This window comes from Osmerus eperlanus, chromosome 10 (genome assembly GCF_963692335.1).
Source record: "Osmerus eperlanus chromosome 10, fOsmEpe2.1, whole genome shotgun sequence".
Lineage (NCBI taxonomy): Eukaryota > Metazoa > Chordata > Actinopteri > Osmeriformes > Osmeridae > Osmerus > Osmerus eperlanus.
Window position 1 is genome coordinate 4,775,620 of NC_085027.1, and position 15,587 is coordinate 4,791,206.

At 41.3% G+C, this 15,587-nt stretch overlaps 2 protein-coding genes across 3 annotated transcripts; one reads left to right on the top strand and one right to left on the bottom strand.

The window, feature by feature from the left end:
• Nucleotides 1-417: 417 nt before the first annotated feature.
• On the top strand, nt 418-2,742 carry tspan3b (tetraspanin 3b). Its single transcript, XM_062471309.1, has 7 exons — nt 418-589; nt 1,093-1,284; nt 1,394-1,468; nt 1,607-1,708; nt 1,802-1,954; nt 2,054-2,137; nt 2,408-2,742. Exons 1-7 carry the CDS (start codon nt 527-529, stop codon nt 2,498-2,500), a joined length of 762 nt encoding a protein of 253 aa, XP_062327293.1. The 5' UTR covers nt 418-526; the 3' UTR covers nt 2,501-2,742.
• A 172-nt stretch (nt 2,743-2,914) lies between these two features.
• On the bottom strand, nt 2,915-10,755 carry LOC134028009 (proline-serine-threonine phosphatase-interacting protein 1-like). Of its 2 annotated transcripts, XM_062471307.1 has the most exons (15): nt 10,604-10,755; nt 9,788-9,888; nt 8,322-8,396; nt 8,135-8,169; nt 7,940-8,046; nt 7,498-7,560; nt 7,030-7,131; nt 6,601-6,646; nt 6,426-6,505; nt 6,090-6,188; nt 5,873-5,969; nt 5,062-5,152; nt 4,866-4,948; nt 4,497-4,609; nt 2,915-4,399 (listed from the first exon to the last, which is right to left on the bottom strand). In XM_062471307.1, the coding sequence occupies exons 1-15, from the start codon at nt 10,634-10,636 to the stop codon at nt 4,268-4,270; spliced, it is 1,257 nt and encodes a 418-aa protein (XP_062327291.1). In that variant the 5' UTR covers nt 10,637-10,755; the 3' UTR covers nt 2,915-4,267. The 2 variants fall into 2 exon arrangements, with proteins under 2 accessions (XP_062327291.1, XP_062327292.1); XM_062471308.1 differs by lacking the exons at nt 6,426-6,505; nt 6,601-6,646.
• Between the last annotated feature and the right edge of the window lie 4,832 nt (nt 10,756-15,587).

Sequence of the window (15,587 nt, forward strand, 5' to 3'; positions counted from 1 at the left end):
TCTAGAAGATGTAGGCTGAACACGTTCTAACAAGATTAGGTTTTAGTCCCACGGTAGGCCTACAACGACTGATCTGGAATTAAATTTATTTCCAGTTGTGTACCAACGTCTTAGCATGCCTTGCGATTGCGAATCTCCTCCGACTGGAATAACAGTTGCCACTGCAACTCGGAGAGTTCACAATGCAATGCACATGCAAGAGTAGTTTCGGTTCTTTCAGGAGACTACTTCCTTGTATTGTTTGCCCAGTAGTCTGTTTGAAGTGTATTGGGATGTTGTGTGTTAAATGGTATGAGCAGCTATTATTTACATTACAGTTAAAGTTGAGAGATTTTTCTCAATTATCAGAATTTGTCACTGTTATTGTTTTGATGATCTCACAGGGGCATGTGACTATGCCCCTGTATTTGCCAATATGATTGGTTGAAATGGGATGAATTGAGCCAGTGGGCAGGAATGTGACAGCCATTTTATTATCATACAACCGATTTTATGCAGTAAAACTAATTTTAATTGTAACGTAACCATGGGGCAGTGTGGGATTACTTCTTCTAAAACCGTCTTGGTTTTTCTGAACCTCATATTCTGGGTAAGCAAGCGAACACACCAGCTAAAAGCGATGTGATGCGGCGAGGTTGTTGATCTTCGCATTAGAAATCATAGCACCAGCCATACCGACGAGTTTGCTAATCTAGTCAAGAACTAACAAAGCTGCAAACATATTGCTTACAGTATTGAAAGGAATTATTCTAATATCTGTATATTGTATTATATAGAAGGCTAAATAATATTATTTGTTCATTTGTGCATTTATGCGATGGCCAGACTGCAGACTGCAGGATTTCCCTGCTACTGGTTAAGTTGTAACGTTTTATTGTGTGATCTATGATAGTATCAGATATAATTAGAATGCTGGGTAGTGATTTACTCATCTCATCTCCAGTAAAAGTGCTCTTCTGCATGTGTCTGTCTGCACGCAGATTTGTTTGGGTGCAGTTCCCCAGCCGATGTAAGAAAACGACACAGGCCTACTGCAACGACTCCAGATTAAAAGTTCCCCCCTTCTAATTATGTTTTTCTCTCACTGTCTAGGCTGCAGCCGGAATTCTGTGTTACATAGGCGCATATGTGTTCATCACCTATGATGACTACGATCACTTCTTTCAAGATGTATACACATTAATCCCAGCTGTAACAATAATAGCAGTGGGGACTTTACTGTTCATAATTGGCTTTATTGGTTGCTGTGCCACAATACGAGAAAGTTCCTGTGGACTAGCAACTGTAAGTAGCTTTGAAAAACAGATGGTTGACCTCAATATTGAGGATCTAACGTTACATAACTCAATATTTCTTTACATCAGCATCATAGTGTCATTTGTATCCGCTACAGTTTGCTGCTATACTCCTGCTGGTGTTTGTCACAGAGGTCGTTGTGGTGGTACTTGGGTACATATACAGGGCAAAGGTAAGTTACATGTTGTATTTTACATTGTCAGGTCGTCTGAAATTTGTGGTGTGTCAGCTGTACTACTTTGTTAATCATGAGATTAATTACATTATTGTTTTAAGCACATTTTCCACTTATTGACACATGTTATTTTAGGTGGAGGATGAAGTCAATCATTCCATTAAGAAGGTGTATGATGAGTACAATGGCACTAACACTGATGCTCCTAGTCGTGCCATTGACTATGTTCAGAGACAGGTGAGAATACACTTATGTCCTGATCACTAAATAATTGCACCATATTCAGGTTTCAGTAGCAGTGTCCTTACACTCTTATCACTTTAACTTTAGCTTCACTGCTGTGGAATTCATAACTATGCTGATTGGAGGAACACCACCTGGTTCAAGGAGTCCAAAAACAACAGTGTTCCCGTCAGCTGCTGTAAACCCAACATCAGTAACTGTACTGGGACTCTGACACATCCAGGAGACCTCTACCAAGAGGTAAGGAGGAGAAACACACACTCAGAGAGAGAGAGAGAGACTGAGACAGCGAGAGAGCGAGAAAGACCATTTTACTGTACATTTTTCTTTTTTATCTAGGGTTGTGAGGCTCTTGTTGTGAAGAAATTGAAGGAAATAATGATGTATGTCATTTGGGCTGCCCTGACTTTTGCAGCAATACAGGTAAAGTGTAAAAGTCTACTTAATTATTAGATTTGTTTTGTAGTGTCAAAACCATGCAGACTTGAGAGCATGGGGACCTGAGCTGCAGTAATTCCCTGCAGCAAAAAATTACTCTGCAGGCCACAGTGGCATGATTTTCAAAATCAAAACTCATGTCTTTTGTGTTAATACCACTGTTTGGAGACATGGGAATGCCTAGCGCCCAATGTGCCTGTTTCTTCAACAGTTATACAAACATGCCCTCTGTCCTATATTCCTGTCCTCTTCTAGATGATGGGGATGCTGTGTGCCTGCGTGGTACTGTGCAGGAGGAGTCATGACCCAGCTTATGAGCTGCTCGTCACAACTAACACCTATGCTTGAAGAGGACCCTTATTCTGCAATTTATCCATAATAATAAGAAAGCCCCACCGGACACATTCATATTAGTTTCAACTGTTGTCAGCTCAAGAACACCTTGCACAATTCATGATCATAGAGTACACTGGTGATGGGGAAAGGGCAAAGGTCACTAAGCTATCTATTTATTTATTGATGAGCATATTATTACTGTTCTTACATTTACATTTAGTCATTTAGCAGACGCTCTTATCCAGAGCGACTTACAGTAAGTACAGGGACATTCCCCCGAGGCAAGTAGGGTGAAGTGCCTTGCCCAAGGACACAACGTCAGTTGGCATGACTGGGAATCGAACTGGCAACCTTCGGATTACTAGCCCGATTCCCTCACCGCTCGGCTTCTTATTAAGACTTCTTATTTTTCTATTTTAAATGTGATTACTATGACATACTGTAAGGCTGAAGTTGTAGGCCTACATGGCAAGTTGATATTCATGAGTTGTCTCATTTGCCTCTTGATTTCATCCAGCCAAGTCTGTGTTTTTTTCTGTTCCCATGTGGGGTACATAAGGGATCTGTCAATGAAGAAACTACAGTTTAGCACAGTGTAACGAATGTACCCTATCCTCTTGTGTCAGTTTGCACTATAGAGAGCTTTGGAGCTGTTGGAGGTGTTAATGACTTGTCTAAACCTTTATATGGAAGCCAACCCAAATACTACTGAAGTTTAAGTCAATCCCATCACCAGCTCGAATCCTGTAGAAGTACTATCAGTGTTACCTAAGAAAATCCATGTACTGTAGGTATTGTTTCATGTAGCTATGTTTTAGTCACACAAGTTCCAGTTGGAAAGTGGTTCAACCACTTTGATGATAAAAAACAAACTAAAAACATTCCTATGACGTGGCATTGTGTACTGTATTGTTGAAACATACCCTAGAATATTCAGTAGATTTTTGATGTTCAGTTGTTATTTAGGATTATAGTGCAATAGAACAAATGTGAAAAATGTAACCATGTAAATAGATTTGGGAGACACAAGTAAGACTGAAATAAACGTATACATTTAAACAAGATATATCTTTTAAATACTCATTCTACAGTGTGGTTCAGTGGAGTTGATCTTATAATTTTCCCAACATGGTAATATTGTATTATGTGTTCACATCCAAAACATGGGTTAATATTAACATCTTTAATATGGTTGTTTAAATACTATTTAGTTTACAGTTGCCATTAGGTTTGTTAGTTGCAGCAAATTATTTTCATGTTAGCTTGATGTCAGATTTAGCTTGTATTGGATAAATCATGGTGACATACATTTACAGACACTCTTATCCAGAGCGAATTACAGTAAGTACAGGGACATTCCCCAGAGGCAAGTAGGGTGAAGTGCCTTTCCCAAAGACACAACGTCATTTTGCACGGCCGGGAATCGACCCAGCAACCTTCTGATTACTACCCCGATTCCCTAACCGCTCAGCCACCTGACTCCCGGACACAAACACACGGAGGCAATGTAACAGCAAAGTTATTCATGACGTCCATAGATGACTCATTTTTCATGTCCGTTCGGTGAGTCATCTTCACTGCTGTCATCTATCACTGGGAGCCCCTGAATGAAGCATCTATCAGACTTTCTTTCTACAGGGAAGCTTATTGTGTGACTGTAGTTCCAGTGCTGCATGTGTTGTTCTTTTACACACTTGGGAGTGTGTATCTGTGTAAGAGTCTGTGTAAGAGAGTATGTGAGAGTGTACGTACTTCCCCTCTGTGTGTATGAGACTATGACTAGATTTTGGCCAGATAACACCCAGGGACAAGACCAGTCTGACCATTCCTCTCTGCTGTCCACCAGCCATCATCCCCTTGCAGTAGCACCACCAACACGTCCCCCCTGGTCACAGATAGCTCTTCTGAGTCCTGGGGGTGAACAAAAACACGGAAGAGAAAGTCAGTTGTGTAAAACAACTGAATGGTAATCATGATGATGTTGGTTAGGACATCAATGTATAGTCACCTGTGCAGAATAGTCATACTGCGCCACATAGCTGTCTTCGTTAGCGGTCCTGCTCAAAGATCCTGCTATGTGCTGAAAGTCTGGTACTGGTGTGACTACTTCATCTGGATAAGCTAAAACAGCCAGAGAATACAGGTACTGTAAAGCCTCTTAAAAAATACATTATAGGCCTTCAAAGGCGATTACCAACTCACTACATTGGATTAGGAAATACATCTATTCTAGAATAGCCTATTTTGTGTTGACATTAACAATGCCATTTGTTAGACAGTAGGCTAATGGAAGAAGAAGCTAAAGCTTGTGTAGGTGGTATTATACAGATATTGACATGAGCCTAAATGGTACACAAGGGCAAGTGCTAATACTGACCAGTAGAGAGAGTTGTTGACTGTAAAGTGCCGTTGATGTTTAACTTCAAATCATTATTACTCCCTTGCAGTACACTGGAGAAACTGAAAGTGCAATTTGCCCAACAATCTTAAACACAAGTTGTGTTTTGAGCCGTGTAGATATATGTATTATCATTTGTGATGTCTAAAGTTACAGGTTCATGAATCTTGATTACCTCTTTGACATCTCTCCGTGTTCAGGGCAAGCGCTGCCCTCGCTTTCCCTCGGTTGCATACTTTGATAGTAGTCCTCAAAGACTATGGGACCTACAAGTTAAGGGAAATCTTTTAGGGTGTCAAATACATGTTTTGTTTTATTTTGGTCTAAATGTATTATGGCGAAATGTGTTGCAACATCCCGCGCTTGCATATTAGGGGCCGTTTGGGAAATAATTGAGACTGTCCTTACACAAACACATTGTGAAACACGTTCACACATTGTGAAACAATGTGTGAACGTGTTATATGCCTATATATAGGCATATAACACGTTCACACATTCATACTACTGAAAACTCACTATGTGAAATGCTCGCAATGACACATGAAATCTGTGAAATGTTCACAGACGCATTCATATTACTGAAAACTTACATACACATGGGCTATGAAATGCTTGCACAGACGTGTGAAACACATTCACACACTCATATATGAAACGCTTATAATACAAGTCTTTTAAGTAGAGTAATAAGCTTTGAGAATGTAAGAGTGTGAGAAAAGTCTCACTTTATCTGGAAGCTATTTCAGTTTACGGAAGTCAGTTCAGTAGTAGGCCTATAGCAATTTTACAGAAACAGGACCAAAAAATTTTCGCAAGGAAAAGTTTTGGAAGATTGAAAAAATAATTTCGAAAAAAGTTTTCACCAAAAAAGTTGGTTTTCACCATCATTGATGAGGACGCTACTGTACTCTGTTGTCTATCTCTTTTTTATGTGTGTCATGTTGTGTGTGTGAACATTTTTAAAAATTTGACGTATTGTTCACCTGGTGGACTTGTACATGTTGACTTCATCTCTATAAAACTGTTGTTGTCAGTTGTGATGTCACAGCTCTCCAGTGTCTTCCTCACCTCCTCATAGACCTACAAGAGAATATTACAACACTTACAACACTTGTGCATAAGCGGTATCCTTGTACTGAATTAACTGATCGTGATTCATATAAATATTGTTTTCTAATATTTTATGCTCATCTAACTAACCTCATCATCTTGGACACACAGTTGGGAGAATTGATTGCAGTGATCCCACAAAGCACCCCTTAGCACACTGATGCGATCTACTTCCTGCTGTTGAAACACCTGTAACACACACAACCTTGATCTGGCAAAATGCATGGGTGACAAAGAGCTTTATTTTGATCATGAATAATAAAATTGTCTTATATGGTTGTTTAAACACACATACACAAAATATCTTTGCCCTGCGTTTTGTTGAATAGTTCACACAAAGGGGATATGGTGAGGTCATCCTGTGTTTCCAGGCAGTATTTATGCCATGCACAGTAAAGTTGTGACAAGCTATGTACAGATAACTACCTCACATGTGCTCTTGTGAGTGCCCTCCCAGTCCTGCCGGACTTCCTCTAGATGCTCAACATTAGAAACATATATTTCCTCTGTGGATGACAAGGCATTTTATAAATAACTTGTCAATTTCTGATCTGATGCTATGAATGTCAACAAACATCTGTATATGTAAAATGTCTCAGACCTGCTTCACTGGCTGCTAGTCGGCACTGCTTGGCCTTGTGCTGCACCTTAAGCATGAGAGTAAGAGAAGTTAAGATAATAGTTTTTGTTCAAACGTGCCAAAAATGGGCATCCCTACAAGGAACAAGGCTGTCTCAGTTCTCCTTTAATAGAAACACATCATCATTCCTGTCAGTAAACTCTCTGTTCCTGTACTTAAGTTACATTGAAATGTGCACACAGCAAAAATACAACGTGTTGTAGGCCATGGAATCATTTGACAAAACTTTAAATTAAAAATCGTTTTACTCGATAGCAACTTTCAACAGTATTTTTTCAATCTACTCAATGCTTCACTTCATCTCACCAAATCATAAAAGGACCAGTTCAACAGGTATTCAACTGTGCTGGGTCATGATGCAGGGGACTGTAGGGCTGAGTTCACCAGTACCTTCTCTGACTGCTTCTGTGTTGTGGCTGTGCAGGGGGTCCTCGCCAACACTTGTTCTGCTTCATCTGCCTCTTTGCATTTATGCTCATAGGTCTTCTTTGACTGGGAAGGAAAGAGGCTTCATGAGTCTATCCTCATCGTGGCTCGATTTGAGTCATGGGCAGTCTGACAAACCGTTGCATTCTTCAGTACGCTGCTGACATCTGGTATTTATAACCAGTGTACTGACTTTGACTCAACCCTTTGTATCATTAATCTTATTTATAGTAAATACTTTCTGTGATCTGTATTTGTGTGTATACGTGTATGTTTGTATATGTGTGGGTTTTAGTTTCCATCTCTGGAATGGATGCTGTAGCCAATTGTATTTGCCACCCATTTGTCTCTGTTGAGTGAAATGACACTGACAGTGTTTTTTGGCGCAGCTTCTCAGTTGCTGTGTAATTTGTGTGGATGTAGTGGATGTACCTCCATGGTCTTCCTGTAGAAGGACACCTTCATCTTCTGAACCTTCTCCATGATCTCTTCGAACTATGAGCAGAAACCAAAAATAATTTCAGTAGTCCCAGTTTTTATACAGTACTAGTCTAAAGTTTGGACACATTTTTCCAAACTTTTGGTGCGAGTCAAAAGTTTGGACACATCTTCAAGGGAAAATGTGTCAAAACATTTGACTGGTACTGTATACACAAAGGAAAAAGGACCAGGGGGGTATTCCAGAAAGCAGGTTATGCAACATAACCGGGTAAGTTAACCCACCAGCTGATTCACAATGTTGCAGCAACCTACAGGCAATTTTGCTACAATGCTGGACTTCAGCTAGGGAGTTAACTTACCCAGGTATGTCACATAACCTGCTTTCTGGAATACCCCATGGGCATACAGTATGTATGTCTTATGTATACAAAACCTTTTTTCTATGTTCCTTCTGTCGTTCTCTGAATATCTCTATCTTCTTGATCTCATCTTTCAGTATTCCAGATAGGTGAATATGCAGATTTCCGATGTTCTCAATTTCTTAAAAAAGAAACAAGGAAAAACTACAGCCAAATGATGGTTTGATTTTGTGACATCATCATGAAATGTGTTGTTAAGTCTCACTTACGGGTTTTTAGCTGATTGAAAGATGTCCTTAAGTTGCTGATAAAATGAAAGTTGTGAAGATCAACAGTTTTTTTTAAACAAATGCTGCTGCTTTTTCACTGCAAAGAGTACTGTATTGATACATGCTGTATTGAGAGACCTTTTAATGGTGATGGGTGATGAATGGAGGGGCAGACACACTTCTTTACCTGATCTCCGTCTGTAACCCAGCTTTACGCGCTATCATCACCAGGTCCTTTCCGTACCTCTCTTCAGCCATTGCCCTGTGCATACAGGCTTGCTTTATAAGTTGTAGTTTCAGTTATTCTTGTGTCAGTCTAGCCCTCCTATTGTGTTCAAAAAGTTTTTACACCTTTGGTGTTCTTGGGTAAAATTGACTGAAGCACTGAATTAAAGCAAAAAATATCATCCAATGAAATGTTTTATCTGCCAAGTAACATATTAGCCATCCATATCCATAGTTAAATATCTATTAATTTTTTTTAAATTATTTTTTAAGTACCTCAGACTATATTGAACTTACAATGTGCACGTTTTATGTACAAAAAAAGGCACCATTTATCTATTTTATTTGGCTATGATGTACAGAATAGGGAAATGATTTATAAGACCATGAGAGGAGGGTAATGATAATGGCAGGGTTTCCCAGATTCGTTAAGAAGCTCTTAACGCTAAGAGCTTCTTAGGAACGTTCTAAGAACGCTCTAGAACGCTCTTAGAACGCTCCTAAGAAGCTCATAGCGTTAAGAGCTTCTTAACGAATCTGGGAAACCCGGCCAATGTCATTCCAAAAACAGTGGCCTCATTGTTTGATTTGTATGCCCCAGGAAGGTACACCAGGTAAGCATTGAAATGGCATGTGGCAATGGCAATGTGGAAATCTCCCTCCGACTATTCACAAACACTAGTCTTCCCTCCATGTCAATAAGGATCTTTCTATAGATATCCTTTGCTCATGTTGACAACTGCAGTTCAGTCAAGACATGTATTAGATTTCAGCATTAATTGATAACCATAGACATGAAAATAGGTTTTACTGGCAGAGTGGATGTATCTAGGGTAAGCACAACATACATAGACTATGAGGCATGGAGCAAATAGAGACTGTGAGTGAAAGAGAGAGTGGTATGGGTGTGTGTGTGGGGATCATAGTATTTGCTGCATGCTACAATTGAATTCAAGTCAATAAGATTCAGTGGAATGAAACATGATTTTAATACTTTTACACAATATTAATATACTATTATTGTAGGTTCTTATTCATAGTATTTATTTGTTGTTGACCTTTTAGTTATTTATGATGATTTGGCAACATTTACTGTTTATTTCCCTGCTTAAACCAACCAGGATTACTACCGGGTCAAATTTGACCCACAACACCACAGATGTCACTTTTTTAAAAATAGGTATTGAAAAAAAAAACTGATCAAATTGTGTTTGATTGTATTCAGTAGACCACCGTGGAGGTATTAATGAAGCCTTGTTTTGATCAGAAAAAATGTAAGGTGTTTTTCATTCATCTAAACCTCTAAATTTGTCAAATTTGACCGAACACAATAGGAGGGCTAGACAAGGCTAAGATGAGGGAGTCCTTTTTGGGCATCCTGTGCACTGCCCATTAAGGCAGTACTGTTCATGATGTAAGAACTCTTACCTCATTTTTAGAAGCTCTTCAACATCTTTGCACATACGTCTGCCATCACAAAGCTTTTGAATCAAAATCTCATAGCCAGAATGGTTGGTGAAATCCGTTCCCTGCAATGACATGGCCATATAAGGACTTTTTACAGTTAGAAAACCGTACATGTTACAACACACAAGTGTCCAGTGATATATTTGGTCTGAGCATGACACATATTATCCAGCATGACTAAAGACAAATTTGGAACTTGCTTTGAGAAGCCATGAAACTTGGGTGACTAAAAGAAACACTTAGCTATATCCAAAATGACATACATAGATTGATTATGATGCCCTTATATGTCAACATGCAAAGCTCAACTTAAACTTTTTGGAAAAAACAAGGAAATTAATATGAATAATGAATCTTGTTTTAAAGCTTTCTCTTTCATGATAAAAGAAGGCAGGCTGATTGCAGAAGTGCCTGAGATGCAAATAGGCGAGTCAGGCGGTAAGTTGACCAAACCATTGTTAGGAAGATGAGGCCTTTCTCAGTACATAGCACAATTGAGAAAATTCAGAATCAAAAGTACATTTACATTTAATCATTTGGCAGACGCTCTTATCCAGAGTGAAAAAAGTACTGTTTGAATCTCTTGGTTAGTCTTTCAAATAGGAAGTTGTTACATGGATTAACATATTGGTTTAAGGCTGTAAATAATTGCAGTACAGCTTGTTCCTGAAATATCCCTTATAGACTGGAAGAATAATACATGACAATGCATCTGTATGACAAGAAAAACAAACAAAAAAAGCTTGAAAGATAAGTAACTGAATGAACCAAACTTACCCAAAAAGCGTCTTTAAACAGTAAGGGTTTCATTCTGTTGAAGTTCCTCAAATTCTAAGTAATATACTTTTTATTAAAACTGGATTTAGCGATAAAGTATGAACTATACACAAAACACAAAAGAAAAGGAGCCTGGGCCTGTGAGCAGACTGGTGAAGAACTTTGAACACTCAAAGTTCTGTAACTTTGAGTGTGAATGAGGAAGAAGCACAGTATGATGTCACAGACCACAGACAGCCTCTTGCTTAGACAACTGGGAAGCTGAATTGAGTGTGAGTTAAATAATCCATACATATCCATATCCATTTCAGACACAAAATGATTATGTGAATTACACATTATGTTGGGGAAGATAATGTCATGTCTAATAATGAAAATAGTTTAAGTTAACCTGAAAGTTACCAAAAATAGAAACAATTTAGATAAATATTATCTTTGAATATTTTCTTTCAACAACATCCATTTAATGTCTTTGCAGTAGTTCAAAATAAAAGCATCTGTTTTATCAAGAAATCTACCATGCCATCTGGTGGTTGCAAGTAATACCAAGACAGATAATCTCAATTTAAATCTAAATGATCCTAAATGAAATAGGCAGCCATAGACAACAAGTATCCTAGTCACATTTTTTCCAACTTATCGTATTAGAGAAATACACTTTGTGTGGACTGATTAGAATATACCACAAGAGGGAGACACAGACCTGCCCCTAGGGTACAATGTCCCAAGTCCTCAAGTACAGATTCCCAAACAGTCCCATTACCCAAGATCTCCCAATCACAGTGACTTCTCTAAATTGTGCCCCAGGCATCACTCTCAGCGGACATGAAAACACATGGATGAGCACATAAAAGCCTATTGATTTTCCAAGTGAGAAGGAAGGACTATGGGTGTCTCTCACTGATCGGTCAATAGGATGTGTGAAAATCTGAAGGCTTTCTCTCTCTTGGCTAGGAAATCACTTGTCACGATAACACACCTACAGACAGGTTAAAGGGGTCATTTACGATCAATAGAGACAGTCTGGAGCTCGATTTACGGGGCTCTGTTGAGCACGACAGTAGATACCAGGTTTGAGAGTAACAATTTTAGATTGGTTGGGTCAAGGATTAAATCAGCATTAAGCAAAACAACCTCAGATAACTTTGAACCGTTTATATTTGCCAACTGTCCCTACCACATTATTAGGGATATTGTATTTTATACAGTGCTCTAGTTGTGCCTACCAGCTCCGTCCCCCCACCATGTCTAAGAGCAAACTGAGATGCAGACAGGGCGGTGGGGGTGGGGGATCAGACCCCAGTGCGGAGCTCTCTAATGGAGTGGGATAATCGCTGGGAATCAGCTGTGCTGTTGGTGACCGGCCCACATGCAGGCACAGCCTACTTTCAGAGTGGCAGTTATTGAACTGTGACAAACGGGCTGTGTCAGACCCTCCTCCCCCTGCTACCTGAGGGATTCCCTAAATGACCTTTCCATTGCTAAACCCCTGGTGTATAGAGTTACACTCACGGCCTATTTGCATGGCCCATTGTGACTTCAACCTCTTTTTTGTATTTTTTTTATTTCTGTCTCTTTTGGGTTCAAATGTCTACCCTCCAGGAAATACTGTACAGTACTTGGTGATGTATATGAAGGGTTGTATGAAAACTTTCAAGCCAAAGTGTACTATATTTTGGATTTTGAAGGACTGTGGTTGCCTGAGTGCGTATACATGTGCGAGCAATGTGTGACATTTCTGGTTTCACACTTTCTTCCCCCTTCATCCCAGATAATCCCCGGTTGAGCGTTGGCACCGGTCCTCTGTCCTGTGCTGTACCTTAGGAGCCAGTCATCTGTGGGCAGAGTAGCCCCCCTGGCTGGCCACAGCCCCGCTGAGGAGGAATGCAGTGAAATGAGCGTTAGCCACATTAGCGCAAACCTGTTAGGATCCTGACAGATGGATAGCTAATGATGTGTAGGCCGCAGTGCGGGGCCTGTAGTTGTTAGTGAGATGATCCACAGTGGCTGTCATAATACAGTTGAAGACCGACAGCTGGGGCAGGGGGTAGAGGGGGGCAAGCCCCGAAAACCTCCACAAAGCAACGAGGGGCTTTTCTCACATTTGATCTAAGTCTGGCTCGGAATTAAACATTTATTAGCTTGGCTAATTCAACTATGTCATTCCTAAAAGCGCCAGGCTTAATCAATTTGATCCTCTGTGTCTGCTACTCCCTGTTATGAATGTAGCCACCGGGATCTGTGCAATGCTCTCCAAACACACACACAAGCATGCAGACACACATACCCAACGTGTATGTTTGTTCATATGGATTTTCTGTTGTATAAATATTTGATCAGCACTGATGTCACAGGATGCACACACGGCCACAGAATATGACTGATACTTTTATTGCGTTGTGTTCTGTCCTGTGGTCCCAAGAATGGAGATCTGGGTTTTGTGGAGTGGAGACAACAAATAGGGCTGATTGTGCCAGTTAACCCCAGGAGGTGCATGCCACAAGCAGTATCCTCCCTCTCTCCCCCCTGCCTGGTGCTCCTGACAGACTGGATGCTGGTGTTGGACTAATTTGTCCTGCAGCCATTCCCTCCTGAGGGACCCCTGGCCTCTTCTCTCCCTCCGGCTCTCCATACTGCCCTGCCCTGCCCTTCCCCTCTTCCCCCTCCCCCTCTCCCTCTGTCCTCTACCGTCCCATCGCATGTTTCCAGCCCCACCTTGCCAGACTCTTCTGGCCTGGCCTCTTACCAGCCTGGTGTGTGTGTGAGAGTGTTTGTGTGTGTGTGTGTGTGTGTCTTTGTGTGAGTGTGTGTGTGCTGGTTGAGAGGGAGAGGAGCAATGCTGCTAATTTGCTTGGTGAATTCATCACTTTGACAGTGGACAGAGATTCTGCTTGATCTATGCTATGCACTATGCTATAGAATCATACTTGTTTCTGTCTGTGATTTTTGGTCTGTGATTGGATTCCCAACTGTACAGTTTACTTTGTATATATTCAAGTTGCTTTTCTTGAATAATCAAGTAAAAATGCTAGTTGCCAAACAAATTGTAGTCTACATCTGGCATTATGTTGTATTTCAATTGGCTTTCTCCAGCTCGCACTTGTGATCATGTAAAGAGCTCTAATAGAATCCAACAGCAGGTGGGGCTGTTGAGATGTTTCTATGTTTCACAAGACCTTTTCCATGTTTTCCTCAGACATTCCTTTTGTTTTCTGGTTAGTATCACAGAATGCTCTGAAGGCTCTTGGTGAGAGGACTATCACTGGCCACTCCCCTGGTCATCCTGTGCAGGGGAAGATTGATGACAGAGGGTAAACAACCCACTGTGTGTGTGGGTTAGTGTGCACGTGTGTGCGTGTGTGTATGCATATGCATTTGAGGAAGTAGGGAGAGAAAGAAGATTAGCAAAAATAGTAAATTACTAGATTATTTTAGTGACCACAATCAGAACCACCTGTACTACCAGGAGGCTGTAAACGGTGTGTGTTTGTGTGTGTGTGTGGAGGTTGCGGGTGGGGTATTTGTTTGCTTCTAAGAGTGTTTTTAGTGTGTGTGTACAGGTATATATATTTGTGTACAGTATGTATATTTGTGTCCCAAGGGACAAAGGCTATCTACCTTCCCCAGTATGTGTGTCTGAGTCAGACAATCCTGGAAGGTTTATTTGATGTGACAGTCTGTCTTTGATGGTCCAGGCCTCTGAGCTATGCAGGGCTCCAGACAGGGATGGAGAGCACTAGATCACAACTTTTATTGCTGTGGTAAAACTGAACACAGCGATTCATATCTGTGCAATGGGTCATCTGTGTTTGACTTGAGGCGCACATGTAATTAACACGGGCCAGAGGCAGCCTAAGTGTTTAGCTTACCTCCCATCTCTCCAACGCGCAACCTCTCCGAGGTGCACAGTGGGGCTGTCCCTGACTCAATATTTCCACTTCTCTGTTACCGCTTTTCATTCCCCATCGGCGGTTACTCCGAGTCTCTTTCCTCTGCCTCTTATAACAACAGCAGTGTATATGAACAAGCGGTTTATTGACCTATTAGACTATACTAAATTGTTAGTCAATGTAGTCAGTATACTGTCCTGAAGTATTGGGCCTCACCTGATGACCCTGATGAGGAAGTTAGCCAGGTGGATGCGTGTCCTGTCTTTGGCAGCGTGGCTCCATCCATGTGTGTTTGTTTACTGTGGGACCAGGTATTCCTGTTACACTTGTGTGTTGTGCTATGCGGCGGTGTGCATGATTATCGACCGGCGTGTCATGCAGGATAAGGCCCGGCGTGCCTCAGTTGACTGCTTTGCGGTCAGCTCTGCAGGGCACAGGCCTGCGGTTAGGCTGCAGACAGCCAGGGCTGTGTAAGGAGATCAGCTACTGTGTGTGTGTGTGTGCGTGCTTACACGCCCCCACCCAATCCCCCCTCTCTCTCTCACTCTCTCGTTCTTTTCCTCCTCTGTATCTCTCTCCTACCCAAATGTCTCCCTCTTTCTCTCTCTCTCCCTCTTTTCCTCTCCCACCGTCTCTCTTTCTCTCCTGTTTCTCTCTTTCCATCCAAACCCCCACTCCTTGTACCTGTACCCCCCCTACTCCATGCCTCCAGCTCTTGGGCAGTGCCCCAGGCTTCACCTCAACCACCCTTCCTAATGGCCCCTGCTGCGTGAAAGCCTTCTCTCCAAAACACAAACACACACAACTTACACACACAGACAGACACATACACACCCAACCACAAATACATCCCAGCCTGTGCCCTGAAGCTATTGGAGCGGTCTGATAAATGGTGGAATTAGCCTGAGGGAAAACTGAGAAGCATCACAGCGTTGTGATTCAGCACTGTGCCGGCGATACCGGTGAGGTTTCATCAATTCTGCATGGGACTCAACGCTGAACGCAAACAATATCTGACTAAGGTTTGCCGCAAGCATACCCAGAGCTCCATCTGTGCCCCCCCCCCCATCCCTGCCTTTGTCTGCTCTCTCTGT

Bases quoted from the DNA above. Each gene is read 5' to 3' on its own strand.
- tspan3b (XM_062471309.1), top strand. From the start codon at position 527: ATGGGGCAGTGTGGGATTACTTCTTCTAAAACCGTCTTGGTTTTTCTG. The intron at 1,955-2,053 runs GTAAGGAGGAGA...TTTTTTATCTAG, and splicing joins CAGGAGACCTCTACCAAGAG to GGTTGTGAGGCTCTTGTTGT. The intron at 2,138-2,407 runs GTAAAGTGTAAA...GTCCTCTTCTAG, and splicing joins TGACTTTTGCAGCAATACAG to ATGATGGGGATGCTGTGTGC.
- LOC134028009 (XM_062471307.1), bottom strand. From the start codon at position 10,636: ATGAAACCCTTACTGTTTAAAGACGCTTTTTGG. The intron at 9,889-10,603 runs GTAAGTTTGGTT...ATGTCATTGCAG, and splicing joins TGTTTAAAGACGCTTTTTGG to GGAACGGATTTCACCAACCA. The intron at 5,970-6,089 runs GTTAGTTAGATG...ATTCTCTTGTAG, and splicing joins TGTGTGTCCAAGATGATGAG to GTCTATGAGGAGGTGAGGAA.